Here is a 17,030-nt window from a genome sequence, read left to right as displayed (position 1 = left end):
TTTTGTTGAGTGTATGTGACTAAAAAGATTAATCCAGGTTTTGAGTATATTTCTTATTGTTACATGGGAAACAAGGTACCAGTAGATTCTCACAAATCCAACAAGACCAAGCATTCATGATATGCACACTCTTAAGGCTATGAAATTGGGCTATTAGTAAAAAAAAAAGTAGAAAAGGGGGTGTTCACAGTAATAGTAGCATCTGCTGTTGATGCTACAAACGCAAAACTATTATGTTCAAACTGCTTTCTTAGCAATCCTGTGAATCACTAAACTAGTATTTAGTTGTATAACCACAGTTTTTCATGATTTCTTCACATCTGCGAGGCATTAATTTTGTTGGTTTGGAACCAAGATTTTGCTCATTTACTAGTGTGCTTGGGGTCATTGTCTTGTTGAAACACACATTTCAAGGGCATGTCCTCTTCAGCATAAAGCAACATGACCTCTTCAAGTATTCTGACATATCCAAACTGATCCATGATACCTGGTATGCGATATATAAGCCCAACACCATAGTAGGAGAAACATGCCCATATCATGATGCTTGCACAACCATGCTTCACTGTCTTCACTGTGAACTGTGGCTTGAATTCAGAGTTTGGGGGTCGTCTCACAAACTGTCTGTGGCCCTTGGACCCAAACAGAACAATTTTACTCTCATCAGTCCACAAAATATTCCTCCATTTCTCTTTAGGCCAGTTGATGTGTTCTTTGGCAAATTGTAACCTCTTCTGCACGTCTTTTATTTAACAGAGGGACTTTGCAGGGGATTCTTGCAAATAAATTAGCTTCACACAGGCATCTTCTAACTGTCACAGCACTTACAGGTAACTCCAGACTGTCTTTGATCATCCTGGAGCTGATCAATGGGTGAGCCTTTGCCATTCTGGTTATTCTTCTATCCATTTTGATGGTTGTTTTCCGTTTTCTTCCACGCGTCTGTTTTTTTTGTCCATTTTAAAGCATTGGAGATCATTGTAGATGAACAGCCTATAATTTTTTGCACCTGTGTGTAAGTTTTCCCCTCTCAAATCAACTTTTTAATCAAACTACGCTGTTCTTCTGCACTATGTCTTGAATGTCCCATTTTCCTCAGGCTTTCAAAGAGAAAAGCATGTTCAACAGGTGCTGGCTTCATCCTTAAATAGGGGAAACCTGATTCACACCTGTTTGTTCCACAAAACTGATGAACTCACTGACTGAATGCCACACTACTATTATTGTGAACACCCCCTTTTCTACTTTTTTTTTTTACTAATAGCCCAATTTCATAGCCTTAAGAGTGTGCATATCATGAATGCTTGGTCTTGTGGGATTTGTGAGAATCTACTGAATCTACTGGTACCTTGTTTCCCATGTAACAATAAGAAATATACTCAAAACCTGGATTAATCTTTTAGTCACATAGCACTACTATTATTCTGAACACTACTGTAAATGACCTTGAGCTTTGCCTAAACCAATATTTTGCAAGGTGATTCTGGGGTTGACCATTTGCCACGTATCAAGTTGAGAGACTGGCTAAAGGACCCAAGTGGACGAGTGGAACAAATGTCAAATAACAGCATGGATCTGCGCATTCTTCTGCTGTCTGCAGGCCGAGTGGGCGTGTCCCTCGTGCACGTTCATCAACAAGCCATCCCGTCCCGGCTGTGAGATCTGCGCCACAGCTCGGCCCGACGTGCACAAACAGAGCTGCATCCAGCAGGTACCGCACACCGTCTTTGCTTCACACTAACCCTCCCCCTCGGGGACCTCACTGCTTCTCTCCTCCTCTCACAAAGGAGAAAGGAAGGCGAGAAGATCGCGGTGAGCCGGGTTTAAGCAGCAGCAGCAGCAGCTGACTGCCCCACCTTGACACCCGATTGCCGTTTCTCACTCCAGGCACCATTTTCACTCACATCTGACCCCGTGCACTGAAGGACGGAGCGTCTGAAGCTTTGCAGCATGACGCAGAGCTGCGCCGCTTGAGGCTCAAATCGACACCATCTGCTAAGAGAGGATGCAAACATGACATCCATAAAAATTCTTCCAGAGGTCATCTTTATTGATTTGAAAGATGCATAAAAACAGCCTTGTATTTACTTTATTTCCCAGAGAAACAACGGTGAAAGCTCGTTGTGTCTGAAGCTGAAAGGACATCATACTGACTTTGTGAAAGCCGTATGGAATTCTTCCTTGTTTAGCGTGCCAAAATAATTGCGGGGCGGGGGGTGATGGATGAGACATTATCACATTTACAAGGTTGTAAAGTGCTTTTTTTTTCCCCCCTTTCTTGTTATTTTTAAACAAAACAATGTACATTTTAGTTGTTGAGCGCATTTTACTGGTTTCCTTCTTGCCAATTTGTTTTTCGGTACATATTGTACAAAGTGCATTAACAGAATAAACAGAATGGAACATAAAAAGACCACAGGACAGCCACGTCTGTTCTTCTGAGAGATGAATGTGAATCAGTGAATCCTCGCCGCTTTGCAGTTTGTCCACATGAAGACATCACATCGTCTGTCATCGTCAGTCAAGGACATCGTCAGCTGTGGTTTCAATTTTTTTTTATTTTATTTTAAAGTAAGTAGAAGAAAAGCTCGTGGAGAACGCCTAATAAGACAACATCTCGACTCCAGGTCCCAAACTGCAACCAGACTAATAACGGAACCTTTAGTTCAGGGTCCAACCAGGTTGTGTGTTGCCAGTTGCTTTATCAGCAGCTGCAAAATACTTGTTGGCAGCTGCTGACTGTAACTAGTAATCTAACTTGGTTACTCTCAGCGAAGTAACTAAGAGACTTTGCCAATTTTTCCAAGATTTTTCCTGACTTTGACCTAATACCTTGAAAATTCAATCAGTTCTTGCCTATCAGGATATAAATCCTCTGTAAAAATGTCATAACGATATATGAAAAATTGTGGGTTACAGGCTGTTCAACAAACAGGGGTGAAAACATAATCAACTGCACTGGTGGAGGTTATGAACACTTTGTACATACAGTAGTGTTCAGAATCATATGCAGATGATATGCATATATGCATATCATGAATGCTTGGTCTTGTTGGATTTGTGAGAATCTACTGGTACCTTGTTTCCAGTGTAACAATAAGAAATATACTCAAAACCTGGATTAATCTTTTTAGTCACATGGCACTACTATTACTCTGAACACTACTGTATACTGTATTCTGTGTGTTTTTAGATCAGACAATTCTGAAATAACACCAACAAAGGGGTGGGTGTGTGTGTGTATATATATATATATATATATATATATATATATATATATATATATATATATATATATAAAAAGCACATCCACACACCATACAGTTCTTTTCAAGTCAGCTCTTCATGTTGCCCCTTGCGGTCTGTCAGTGTACTTTACAGGGCTGATGAAGACAAACCTGAGAAAACCTCTGAGTCAGTCGTCTACTTCCAGAAGAGAATGTTCCAGAAGAGCAGCCAGCAGGGGTAAATGAGCAAAGCCACCAATGGGTAGACCAGAGAGCCATAGAGGGCGTGGTCCAGGAGGCCCTGGGATATGACTGACAGGTAGAGCAGCCAACCCTCTTGGAAGCTGACGGGCATCTCCTGCAGCTCTTGGAAGAAAAAGACAGAAAAAAGAAGCGTGCAGGCCGGGCTGAGGACGACCACGATGAAGGCCGACACAACCCTGAGGGGAGGAGGAGGAGAAGATGGCGTGAATGCTCCGATTGTCTAATACGTTACAGAAGCACATGTGTATTAGCTCGTTTGTGTCTTACCTTGAGACGTGTGGTGTAATGAAAGCAGCAACTGGCACCAAAGTCAGAGCCAGAATAAAGCCGAGGGAGAAGTTTATGAGGGCGGTGCAGCCCAGCAGCACGGCGAGGTACAACACGGCGACCAGCTTCAGCACCTTCCAGCCCTTCTCCTTCCCCTCACCGGACACCAGCCTGCCACAGAGTTCACCACGTCAAACAACAAGTCATAACTCACCTTCAGGTTACCAACGAGCTCCTTTTCCCTTAACCACAGAGATATTTAATGATTATGACTTGTGTGAAAATTATGAGATGAAAAAATTTAAATCTAAATTATAGCCTAGTATCACATGATTAAGACAAGGTGAAACTTTAGAGATTCTGTGGTATTTTGTAATTGTGACTTAAAAAGCTAACATTGTGCCTTGTAATGGTTCATGGTTTGAGTCCTATTATCTCACAATAGCTTAGAAAATGAAAATTCTGACCTAGTATCCTATACTGACTAGGGATGAACCGATACAGATTTTTGTAGACCAGGTTTTGAGGCCGAAACCGATATTTGAGGACGATATTTCCCTGCAGTAAAAAGTGTCAAAAAGGTGCCAAAATTTAATACAACACACTCTTAACACACAACTTTCTTTAAAATGTTTTGCACCATTCACAGAATCTTTCAACAACATCACCTTCACACAAAGTGCAAGGAGCTATACATAACATTAGCATGTTTCCCATGTGGATCCACGGGCTCTAGATTGGGTGGTGTTTATAAAACAGGGATCCCAGCCAGGTAAAAACAAAACAAAACAGGAAAATATTAGCCGGGGCTCAAGGGGGCTGCTGTGATTTTTCCATTTCAAGGTGCTTTTGAAGACATTTCCTTGATAGCAATTTTGTAAAATTGCAAGAAAACTTACCAATGGTTTCTATCTATCAGATGCCATAAACTGTGAGCTACACTTCTTTTTCATGCAACTGTACCACTGCATCAATAGCTCAGTGTTTTATTGAGAAAATATCACCATATCAATATTAGCCATTCCAAGAAAGTACAACAGCATCCATAGTTCATTTCAAATGTTCATTGTTTTTGTTGAGCCATTCACTTCACCATATCAGTGAATATAAACAATGCCAAAATGTTCAACATCCATTGTTTATTTCATTAGTTCAATGTTTTGATTCGCCTGAAAATCTCTTCACTATATCACTATAAGTCATGAATATATGATGGCTATATACAAATGTACATGATGTATAGTAAAAACTTGACACATTTGGATTTAAATCTTTCTTTTTTTGATAGATTGTACTGCAGTGGAATCGATCTTTTCCTTGGCTTTCTCTTTCTTTTGGTGTTTAAGCAGTGCCTTTTTGGAAAGCTTCTTGGCCACCCTGTTTGCAAGAGCTTTTGTTTCAAGAGTACTGGCCAACAGTAGTATATATGCCCTATCATTCCTTACTAAGAATTGTAGCTTATGAAAATGACTCACCAGGTAGTTTGTAATTCTGTTTTCTCAATCTCCTTTTCTCAGCGTGCTTGCTTCCCTCGCAATGTTATCTTTCTTCCATGACATCTTACAATGTGAATACTCGCGTGCTCGCCTGAGCGAGCAACACGTTATATCAAAACAAAAGCACTACGCAATATATACCAAACCCAAACTGTATGTGGACCTATTAAACATATAATAATAATAATCCCGAATGTCAACGGAAGTAACCGACACCAACCAAAACATACAAAAGCTTGTCAAAACGAGTGATACGCATTCTGATCATCTTTTCACCCATCAAATCAAATGTTTTATCATCTTGGCTAAAAAAAACAAAAAAAAACAAAAGAGGAATAAATAGCGGACATCTGGGATCCCTGATAAAATAGGTATCTGACATTTTTTCAAGGGTGGTAATCAATTGTGCAAAGTTTCTATGAGTTGGAATGGCGTGTGAGTCCATAATGTTTTTAGAACTCCGCCCCCGCCCAAACAGTTTTTAAAGAAGAACTCAACCCTTTTATTTCCTGTTAATTACATCATTTAAAAAAAAATTGTTTAGGTTGTTGTTATCCTACACACACTATTATCATTATTACTATCAGTATTATTATTTTATTTTTACTTCTATGTTGTCATTTGAGTTTTAAATGGACCACAATGGAAATAACTGTTTTCACTTTGTGTCATCCATGTATTTTTAATATATTTACAATTATGTACTTACACTGAACTTACTAAATAAAAATCACGCATGTACGCACTCACGACTTTAATATCTAGATGAATTACCGCCCCCTGCTGGATTGGCGTGTGAGTTCAAAATGTAAATATCAATGTCCATTGTTCAGTGTTGTTAGCTAATATGTGTACATTATCTAAAAATATTAGTCCTATCAATGTTCAGTTTTGGCGCTATTCATCCTTGACCCAAAATACATAAACATACCAAACAGCAAATGTCAGCTCTCTACAGTTTGTGCTTGATCAAAATTTCACGCACGCAGGCAGGCACAGCTTTTCGTCTTTCCTGCAAGCAGGTGCTTTTAATTTGACAGAGATGGTGGCAGAAGACATTAAATCTTTTAATTATGACTTAGAACCTCATAAGTGTAACTCAAGGACCAGTATGTCATGACTTACAAAATTACATTTTTTAACCAACACAAGTCAAATTTTTGACGTAGTAGCTTGTATTTATGATTTATGGCAAAATAAATAAGTTCAAATTTTGATTTAACACCTCATATCTTATGACTTAAGTAAAAAATGTAGCCTGCAACTTCATCATTTACAACAAAATATAGATCTATTGCATAATAAATATGACAAATGTTTTTGACTTAGTATTTCTTAATTTTGACAAAAGTAAATGTATTGATTTTTTATCTCATTATTGCAACATTTTTTTATTAGTTCTTTATTATTATTTCTGTTATTTATTTAGTTGTAGTTCTGTAATATATAACTAGGCAAGTTGATGAATGCTCAAAAAACACCTGTTTGGAACATTCCACAGGTGAACAGCTTAATTGGAAACAGGTGAGTGTCATGATTGGGTATAAAAGGAGCATCATCAAAAGGCTCAGCCATTCACAAGCAAAGATGGGGTGAGGATCACCATTTTGCGAACAACTGTGTGAAAAAACAGTCCAACAGTTTAAGAACAATGTTTCTCAATGTTCAATTGCAAGGAAATTAGGGATTCCATCATCTACAATCCATAATATAATTAGAAGATTCAGAGAATCTGGAGAACTTTCTGTACGAAAGTGGCAAGACCGAAAACCAACACTGAATGCCCGCGACCTTCGATCCCTCAGGCGGCACTGCATTAAAAACCAACATCATTGTGTAAAGGATCTTACCGCGTGGGCTCAGGAACACTTCGGAAAACCATTTTAGTCAGTTAACACAGTTCGTCGCTACATCTACAAGTGCAAGTTAAAACTCTACCATGCAAAGTGAAAGCCAAACATCAACAACATCCAGAAACGCCGCCGCATTCTCTGGGCCTGAGCTCATTTGAAATGGACAGACGCAAAGTGGAAAAGTGTGCTGTGGTCTGATGAGTCCATATTTCAAATTGGTTTTGGAAATCGTGGACGTCGTGTCATCTGGACGAAAGAGGAAAAAGATCATCCAGACTGTTACCAGCGCAAAGTTCAAAAGCCAGCATCTATGATGGTATGGGGGTGTGTTAGTGCCCATGGCATGGGCAACTTACACATCTGTGATGGCACCATCAATGCTGAAAGGTACATCCAGGTTTTAGAGCAACACATGCTGCCATCCAAGCAATGTCTTTTTCAGGGACGTCCCTGCTTATTTCAGCAAGACAATGCGAAGCCACATTCTGCAGGAGTTACAACAGCGTGGCTTCATAGTAAAAGAGTGCTGGTACTAGACTGACCTGTCTGCAGTCCAGACCTGTCCCCTACTGAAAATGTGTGGCGCATTATGAAGCTCAAAATACGACAACGGAGACCCCGGACTGTTGAACAACTGAAGTTGTACATCAAGCAAGAATGGGAAAGAATTCCACCTACAAAACTTCAACAATTAGTGTCCTCAGTTCCCAAACGCTTATTGAGTGTTGTTAGAAGGAAAGGTGATGTAACACAGTGGTAAACATACCACTGTCCCAGCTTTTTTGAAACGTGTTGCAGGCATCATTTCAAAATGAGCAAATATTTGCACAAAAACAATAAAGTTTATCAGTTTGAACATTAAATATCTTGTCTTTGTGGTGTATTCAGTTGAATATAGGTTGAAGAGGATTTGCAAATCATTGTATTCTGTTTTTATTTACATTTTACACAACATCCCAACTTCATTGGAATTGGGGTTTTGTATATATATATATATATATATATATACACACACACATTACTTTAATATTCTTTCATTTTCATTATTTCTATTATTTATTTTTCATTTCTTTAATATTTTTAACCTTAATGTTTAAATTTTATTTCCATGCGCCACAATTGCTAGATTTTAATTTTTTCCCCTCTGTGGAGGAAACAAACTTCCACAGTGTGAGGATGTCAGCTGACTACAAGTATTTCCATTTCCTAAACTGCTGTGATGGATTCTGTTTATGTCGAGGATGCTGGTCCAACAGACATGTTGGTGGAAGAGAATGGAGCCACTTTTAGCTCTGCTCTCCTCCACCGACAACAAAGAGGCTTTTTATTTGACAGTCTGGAGTGTGACTCGACCACCTTCAATACCCATGTGTATGTAACTTATGAGGGAAAAGAAAAACATTCAAATTTAAACTTTTAGGTGTGCAGTGAACAAGTATGTAGCTTCATGAGTAAAGCCACCTTGACACTTGCACGAATTTGATCCCTGCACTGGCACGCAATCTTGCGTGTCAATGAGTAAACTCGTAAACTGTGCAAGACCGTGCGCACAATGACACTCATTGACACGCAGTGTTAGCGAATAGGCTGCGCAATGTTCACCACTCGTTTATGCAAGTGGCATGAAATTTATGTGTCAGAAATTAACATTTCAAAAAAAGATTGCGCACTGGCTTGCAGTAAGCTGTGCAAGGGGGTGAACTAAGCTTTGGAGGAATAGGCTGTTGGGGGGGCGGGGGGGGCAGTGCAGGGGCCAAATTTGTGCAAGTGTCAAGGTGGCTTAAGTTTGTGTTGATAAAAGGACTCGTACGATGCTGTACCTGTGTGTGTTATGAGGCAGAGCCAGGCCCGCTGTGTAAACGGCGATGGCGGTCAGGACGACAGCTTCTGTCTCAGACACCGGGAAGTGTTCCACGGCCATCTCCTGAAACCGGATGGGTGCAATGTACAGAGCTGCTCCTGTTAGATGGCTGATCACCAGAGGAGTCAACACAGACAGAACTCCCGGACCAGGCTCCTGACAAATACAGCAACGGGATTTGATCAAACTGTCGACTTGGATTCATTTCTGATTGGGTTTTTTCTTTGTCTGTCTCACCTCCACGATGTTGGCGATGCCGTCTTCTGTTCTTGGTGGCGGAGTTGAGAGTTGAACCCATAAATCTAAGGCCTATATCAAAGTCAAAGGCAAATATGACCATAAAGGTGCATGTAATTCAGTTTATCGTTCATCCTTTAAGATCTACAGTAAATGAAATAAACATTAAGTAACAGTGAGAGGATACACGAAGTAGCAGGATGACGGTGAGCAGGCCGAAGGCGGGCATGTAGTAACCGATGGAGACAAAGTGAGAAAGTGACGGCATGAGGTAGAAGAAGTAGGACTGGTGCAGGCGCTCCAGCAGGTTGTTCAGCTTACGGAATATTCCTTCCAGAAGCCTAGAGTGTTTTCAATGATACGTAAAATAACAAAAAAGTTAGTGCTGCATCAAAATCTATGTAATGATGACACTTTAAAGTTTGCCACACCCACCTTTTTTTTTTTTACACATTAATAAAATTTAATACAAAAAAAAATAATAATAATTCAGACTTGAACATTTAAAATACTGAATGTCCACAGCATCACTGGTCCTGTATGGCAAATCTGTCTACAGCAGACATTTCTCAGAAACTGGCTGTGCTAGCCAAATTGGTGGGGATTCCCTGCAGGTCGTTTGGCGCCTTCTGGCTGTAACTACTTCATTATATATATATCTATATATCAGAATCAGAAGTTTATTGCCATTGCCAGTGAACAGGATTCACAGACTAGGAATTTGCTTCGGTACAATGGTGCAACATTAAGAATCAAATCAATTTTATTTATATAGCGCCAAATCACAACAAGCAGTTGCCCCAAGGCGCCTTATATTGTAAGGCAAGGCCATACAATAATTACGGAAAAACCCCAACGGTCAAAACGACCCCCTGTGAGCAACCACTTGGCAACAGTGGGAAGGAAAAACTCCCTTTTAACAGGAAGGAAGAATCTTTAACAGGAAGAAACCTCCAGCAGAACCAGGCTCAGGGAGGGGCAGTCTTCTGCTGCGACTGGTTGGGGCTGAGGGAGAGAACCAGGAAAAAGACATGCTGTGGAGGGGAGCAGAGATCAATCACTAATGATTAAATGCAGAGTGGTGCATACAGAGCAAAAAGAGAAAGAAACACTCAGTGCATCATGGGAACCCCCCAGCAGTCTAAGTCTATAGCAGCATAACTAAGGGATGGCTCAGGGTCACCTGATCCAGCCCTAACTATAAGCTTTAGCAAAAAGGAAAGTTTTAAGCCTAATCTTAAAAGTAGAGAGGGTGTCTGTCTCCCTGATCTGAATTGGGAGCTGGTTCCACAGGAGAGGAGCCTGAAAGCTGAAGGCTCTGCCTCCCATTCTACTCTTACAAACCCTAGGAACTACAAGTAAGCCTGCAGTCTGAGAGCGAAGTGCTCTATTGGGGTGATATGGTACTATGAGGTCCCTAAGATAAGATGGGACCTGATTATTCAAAACCTTATAAGTAAGAAGAAGAATTTTAAATTCTATTCTAGAATTAACAGGAAGCCAATGAAGAGAGGCCAATATGGGTGAGATATGCTCTCTCCTTCTAGTCCCTGTCAGCACTCTAGCTGCAGCATTTTGAATTAACTGAAGGCTTTTCAGGGAACTTTTAGGACAACCTGATAATAATGAATTACAATAGTCCAGCCTAGAGGAAATAAATGCATGAATTAGTTTTTCAGCATCACTCTGAGACAAGACCTTTCTAATTTTAGAGATATTGCGCAAATGCAAAAAAGCAGTCCTACATATTTGTTTAATATGCACATTGAATGACATATCCTGATGAAAAATGACTCCAAGATTTCTCACAGTATTACTAGAGGTCAGGGTAATGCCATCCAGAGTAAGGATCTGGTTAGACACCATGTTTCTAAGATTTGTGGGGCCAAGTACAATAACTTCAGTTTTATCTGAGTTTAAAAGCAGGAAATTAGAGGTCATCCATGTCTTTATGTCTGTAAGACAATCCTGCAGTTTAGCTAATTGGTGTGTGTCCTCTGGCTTCATGGATAGATAAAGCTGGGTATCATCTGCGTAACAATGAAAATTTAAGCAATGCCGTCTAATAATACTGCCTAAGGGAAATGTATAAAGTGAATAAAATTGGTCCTAGCACAGAACCTTGTGGAACTCCATAATTAACCTTAGTCTGTGAAGAAGATTCCCCATTTACATGAACAAATTGTAATCTATTAGATAAATATGTTTCAAACCACCGCAGCGCAGTGCCTTTAATACCTATGGCATGCTCTAATCTCTGTAATAAAATTTTATGGTCAACAGCATCAAAAGCAGCACTGAGGTCTAACAGAACAAGCACAGAGATGAGTCCACTGTCTGAGGCCATAAGATCATTTGTAACCTTCACTAATGCTGTTTCTGTACTATGATGAATTCTAAAACCTGACTGAAACTCTTCAAATAGACCATTCCTCTGCAGATGATCAGTTAGCTGTTTTACAACTACCCTTTCAAGAATTTTTGAGAAAAAAGGAAGGTTGGAGATTGGCCTATAATTAGCTAAGATAGCTGGGTCAAGTGATGGCTTTTTAAATAATGGTTTAATTACTGCCACCTTAAAAGCCTGTGGTACATAGCCAACTAATAAAGATAGATTGATCATATTTAAGATCGAAGCATTAATTAATGGTAGGGCTTCCTTGAGCAGCCTGGTAGGAATGGGGTCTAATAGACATGTTGATGGTTTGGAGGAAGTAACTAATGAAAATAACTCAGACAGAACAATCGGAGAGAAAGAGTCTAACCAAATACCGGCATCACTGAAAGCAGCCAAAGATAACGATACGTCTTTGGGATGGTTATGAGTAATTTTTTCTCTAATAGTTAAAATTTTATTAGCAAAGAAAGTCATGAAGTCATTACTAGTTAAAGTTAAAGGAATACTCGGCTCAATAGAGCTCTGACTCTGTCAGCCTGGCTACAGTGCTGAAAAGAAACCTGGGGTTGTTCTTATTTTCTTCAATATTGTGATATTTGACAGCTGTTTGAGGTTCGATCAACAGATAAATTCTGTTGTCAAAGCTAGTTTTTTCCAACTTCGCCTCTTGGCTAAAATAAAGCACTTTCTCAGTAGACGTGATCTTGAGACGGCCATTCATGCTTTCATCAGCTCCAGACTTGATTATTGTAATGCACTTTATGTGGGCATTAATCAGTCGTCTCTTGCGCGTCTCCAGTTGGTGCAGAATGCTGCTGCTCGTCTTTTGACAAACACTTCTAGACGTGAGCATATTGCGCCCATCCTATACTCACTCCACTGGCTTCCAGTTCGTTTTAGAATTGATTTTAAAATTTTAATGTTTGTTTTTAAAGCTATTTATGGCCTTGCACCTCCCTACTTGTCTGAAATTTTAACTTTGCGCACCTACAGTAGGACGTTAAGGGCGTCTGGCCAGCTTTACTTAGATGTTCCAAGGTCAAGATATAAACGCTGGGGTGATCATGCTTTCGCGGTAGCTGGCCCCAGACTGTGGAATGAGCTACCTCTTGAGTTACGTACTATTCCTGACCTAGCACTTTTTAAATCTAAGTTAAAGACTTATTTATTTAAACTGGCTTTTAACACTTAGTGGGGAGGTGACATGTTCTGTTATTTTTATGGGTTTTTTTTTATGTGTTGTTTTAAAATTTAATTTTATATGTGTTTTATTTTGTAAATTTGTGTTTTTAATGTTAAGCACTTTGGACACCAGTCGGTGCTGTAAAGCGCTTTATAAATAAATGTTGATTGATTGATTGATTGATTGAATTAGTGATGAGTAGTAAGATGTCCTAGCTTTACGGAGGGCTTTTTTATAGAGCAACAGACTCTTTTTCCAGGCTAAGTGAAGATCTTCTAAATTAGTGAGATGCCATTTCCTCTCCAACTTACGGGTTATCTGCTTTAAGCTGCGAGTTTGTGAGTTATACCACGGAGTCAGGCACTTCTGATTTAAAGCTCTCTTTTTCAGAGGAGCTACAGCATCCAAAGTTGTCTTCAATGAGGATGTAAAACTATTGACGAGATACTCTATCTCACTTACAGAGTTTAGGTAGCTACTCTGCACTGTGTTGGTATATGGCATTAGAGAACATAAAGAAGGAATCATATCCTTAAACCTAGTTACAGCGCTTTCTGAAAGACTTCTAGTGTAATGAAACTTATTCCCCACTGCTGGGTAGTCCATCAGAGTAAATGTAAATGTTATTAAGAAATGATCAGACAGCAGGGAGTTTTCAGGGAATACTGTTAAGTCTTCAATTTCCATACCATTAGTCAGAACAAGATCTAAGATATGATTAAAGTGGTGGGTGGACTCATTTACATACAAGAAGAGATAAAATGCTAGGATAAAATATAACATATGTGTCAAAATAAGATAAAATATAAGATAAAAAAAAGAAATATGAAATATGAAAGGCTGTGTGCAACAGAAAAACAGAGAAACAGAAAAAACAGTGCAGTGGGAGGAGTGCAATTAAAAACCAAAGTACATTGTCTAAAGTGACCCGTGATAAAATGATAAAGTGACAGAGTTAAGCTTAAGGTGACTGAGTTATGAGGTGTTCATTAGTCTAACGGCAGAGGGGAAGAAACTGTTCTTATGGCGGGAGGTTCTGGTCCGGATGGACCGTAGCCTCCTGCCAGAGGGGAGTGGTTTGAACAGACCATGTGCAGGGTGAGAAGGGTCAGCTGTGATCCGACCTGTTCGGCCCAGAGTCCTGGAGACGTGCAGGTCATGGAGAGATGGAAGGCTACAGCCGATCACCTTCTCAGCAGAGGCCACAATGCGCTGCAGTCTGTGTCTGTCCCTGGCTGTGGCCCCGGCGTACCACACCGTGATGGAGGAGCAGAGGATGGACTCGATGATGGCCGTGTAGAACTGCACCATCAGCTGGACAGGCAGCTTGGCCTTCTTCAGCTGCCGCAGGAAGTACATCCTCTGATGGGCCTTCTTGATGAGGGAGCTGATGGTTGACTCCCACTTGAGGTCCTGGGTGATGGTGGTACAGAGGAAGCGGTGACAGACCACAGTGGTGATGGGGCTGTTGGTGAGGGCGAGGGAGGGCGGGGGGGCTGTGGCTTTCCTGAAGTCCACGATCATCTCCACTGTTTTCTGGGCGTTGAGCTCCAAGTTGTTGCTGCTGCACCAGGTCACCAGCCGGTCCACCTCCCTCCTGTAGGCAGACTCATCCCCATCCGAAATGAGTCCGATGAGGGTGGTGTCGTCCACAAACTTGATGAGCTTTACAGAGTCGTGGCTGGAGGTGCAGCAGTTAGTGTAGAGGGAGAAGAGCAGAGGGGAAAGGACACAGCCCTGTGGAGATCCTGTGCTGAGAGCCTGAGTGTTCGAGACATTTTTTCCCAGCCTCACACGCTGACTCCAGTCCGTCAGGAAGTCTGTGATCCACCTGCAGGTGGAGTTGGGCACGTGGAGCAGAGAAAGCTTGTCCTGGAGCATATATATATAAAATGGATTTTGTCTGTTTTATACATATAACTTCCCACTGTCACCAAGTGCTTGCTCATAGGGGGTCGTTTTGACCGTTGGGGTTTTTCTGTGATTACTGTATGGCTTTTGCCTTGCAATATAAAGCGCCTTGGGGCAACTGTTGTTGTGATTTGGCGCTATATAAATAAAATTGATTTAACGGATTTTGATTAAAATGGACAAAATTCACTGGTCCACCTCAATCCAATTTATGCTAGTTTTTCTGTACATCCATCTATCCATCCATTTTCTATACCCACATTCCAATTAAGGGTCACGGGGGACCTGGGGTCTATCCCAGCAGTCATAGGGCGTGAGGCAATTCAATTCAATTTATTTCATTTATGAGTGATTCTTTAACTACGGGCACTATTGGCCTTGTAAATGTAATTTCCACCACACAATATAAAGCGCCTTGGGGCAACTGTTTGTTGTGATTTGGCGCTATATACATGTGCTCTGATGTCACTGTTTATCTCCATAGAAACTACCCAAACAATCTTTCTGTTTAAAGGGACATTAGAGTGTTGTGGTGGAAATTACGGCAATAGTGTGGGACAACTACATTTTGTTTAAAAAAATCACAACAGTTGTATGACACTGAATACCCCAATTATGTTTTGATTATTTTACTGATATTTTATTCAGAGATATTTTAAAACATTAGAAAAAAAAACATTTCTTTACCCTTCATTTTTATCATTGAAGATCAAAAGTCTGGGTGTGGGATAAGCACAAAACGGCAATATTTGCATATAATGATGCTGAAAAAAGGTGAAAAAGTCATCACAGACTACTAGAACAAGTTTCTTAACACACTTTCATTGTAAAGATAACTATAAAAGTATGACATTTCCCCTTTTTTCTGTTTTTCATACAATATGATCAAAGGACATAAGTGCCTGTAGTCTAAGAATCACCCTTATATAGCGCCCAATCACAACAAAGCTGCCTCAAGGCGCTTCACACAAGTAAGGTCTAACCTTACTAACCCCTAGAGCAAGCACACAGGCGACAGTGGTAAGGGAAAAACTCCCTCTGATGATTTGAGGAAGAAACCTCAAGCAGACCAGACTCAAAGGAGCAGAGGCAGACCCTGGACTGGACAGTGCTAACCACTAAACCACTAATCCACCATGCTGTCCATTTGTTAAGTGCACTATGAGCAAACTGGGAGTTTGCAACTGCACTTGTTTGCACTTTGTGGGACAGCTGGGGAACAAGGAGGAGGACACTCAGGCTAAGGTAATTATTATGTTTTAAGTATGTATATTAAATTAAAAAGTTTGTTGACATTTACTGAGATAAACATGCAAATGTTTAGCTCCTAATGTTTTCAACTGTTCAGTAGCAACAAGAAACAGTTTAGTCTCGAGTTCTTTGTGATTAGTACAATGACATTAGCCCATTAGCTTCTGCTAGCTAACACGGTGCTTGTGTTATTAAAAAAAATAATGTGCTGATTAAACTCATTTTGCATCTTGTTCCATTTCAAAACTAAATGTGACTTATATAGACAGATGCAATGTCTATGTTTCTTCTTCTTCTTCATGAAGCATTTTTGAGTAAATGTGACTAATACTCTTGACAAAAAACTATGCTAACCGATCAGTTACTTCACATGTGGGACTGAATTCAACTAATCCAACAGGATAACACAAAATAAATAAATAAACAGAAAATTAGCAAAGCTTAATGGTAGGGATGTGAATCGTACAACAACTCACGATTCAATACGATTCCGATTCTTGGGGTGACGATTCAATTCAAAGAGCTCTGAGAAATAGTTATATTACTTAAAAAATGTTTATGCTTAAGAAAATGCAGCTTTACGAGGTTAATCAAGTGATTCTAAAGATGTAAATTTACTTATCTGCTTTGCTCGTTCGGGTTGACTGGCAGTTTAGCGAAGCGCTGGTCAGTAGTTGGCAGAGACCGCTGCTCCGCTCCTTTTAGCTCCGGGTGATGACGTAGCATGTGGGCTTGTGGATTTGAAGTGTTTCCGAAATACTTAACTTTCATTTTGCAGATTTTGCACACTGCATAAGTCATGTCAAGCTCCTTCTCACGCAGCAAATAATAAAATCCAAAATGTGCCCAAACATTTGCCTTCAGCAAAGACGGTGCTGGCTGAATTAGCTCTTCATCCGCTATGCTAAGCTTCAGCTCACAAATGTTTGAAGCACACCGGACCCCCCGCCCCTCGTGGAGACGCTGTAGTACGGAAGCCGTTGCCTGACAAACAGTACACGCAGTGAGTAAGCAAGGAAATGTTTAATAAAATGCTTTTTAAAAATCGATTCTTGGACATTTTGGATCGATTCAGAATCGTA

General features: G+C 40.3%; 2 protein-coding genes across 2 annotated transcripts in view; one reads left to right on the top strand and one right to left on the bottom strand.

Moving 5' to 3' along the window:
- Window positions 1-3,231, top strand: part of sharpin (SHANK-associated RH domain interacting protein) — a 30,139-nt gene extending 26,908 nt beyond the window's left edge. The window contains exons 8-9 of the mRNA XM_034183504.1: window positions 1,601-1,711; window positions 1,788-3,231. Coding sequence (XP_034039395.1) covers window positions 1,601-1,711; window positions 1,788-1,847 — 171 coding nt within the window. The 3' untranslated portion in view covers window positions 1,848-3,231. The remainder of the gene's footprint in view (window positions 1-1,600; window positions 1,712-1,787) is intronic.
- Window positions 3,232-3,297: 66 nt separating this feature from the next.
- gpaa1 (glycosylphosphatidylinositol anchor attachment 1) overlaps window positions 3,298-17,030 on the bottom strand; it is a 29,887-nt gene continuing 16,154 nt past the window's right edge. Inside the window, exons 9-13 of the mRNA XM_034183601.1 lie at window positions 9,393-9,546; window positions 9,206-9,277; window positions 8,928-9,124; window positions 3,759-3,929; window positions 3,298-3,667 (exon numbers count right to left, since the gene is read on the bottom strand). Coding sequence (XP_034039492.1) covers window positions 3,424-3,667; window positions 3,759-3,929; window positions 8,928-9,124; window positions 9,206-9,277; window positions 9,393-9,546 — 838 coding nt within the window. The 3' untranslated portion in view covers window positions 3,298-3,423. The remainder of the gene's footprint in view (window positions 3,668-3,758; window positions 3,930-8,927; window positions 9,125-9,205; window positions 9,278-9,392; window positions 9,547-17,030) is intronic.

This window comes from Thalassophryne amazonica, chromosome 12 (genome assembly GCF_902500255.1).
Source record: "Thalassophryne amazonica chromosome 12, fThaAma1.1, whole genome shotgun sequence".
Classification (NCBI taxonomy): Eukaryota; Metazoa; Chordata; class Actinopteri; order Batrachoidiformes; family Batrachoididae; genus Thalassophryne; species Thalassophryne amazonica.
The sequence above is the reverse complement of the archived record's forward strand: the minus strand, read 5'-3'. Positions and strand labels throughout refer to the sequence as shown.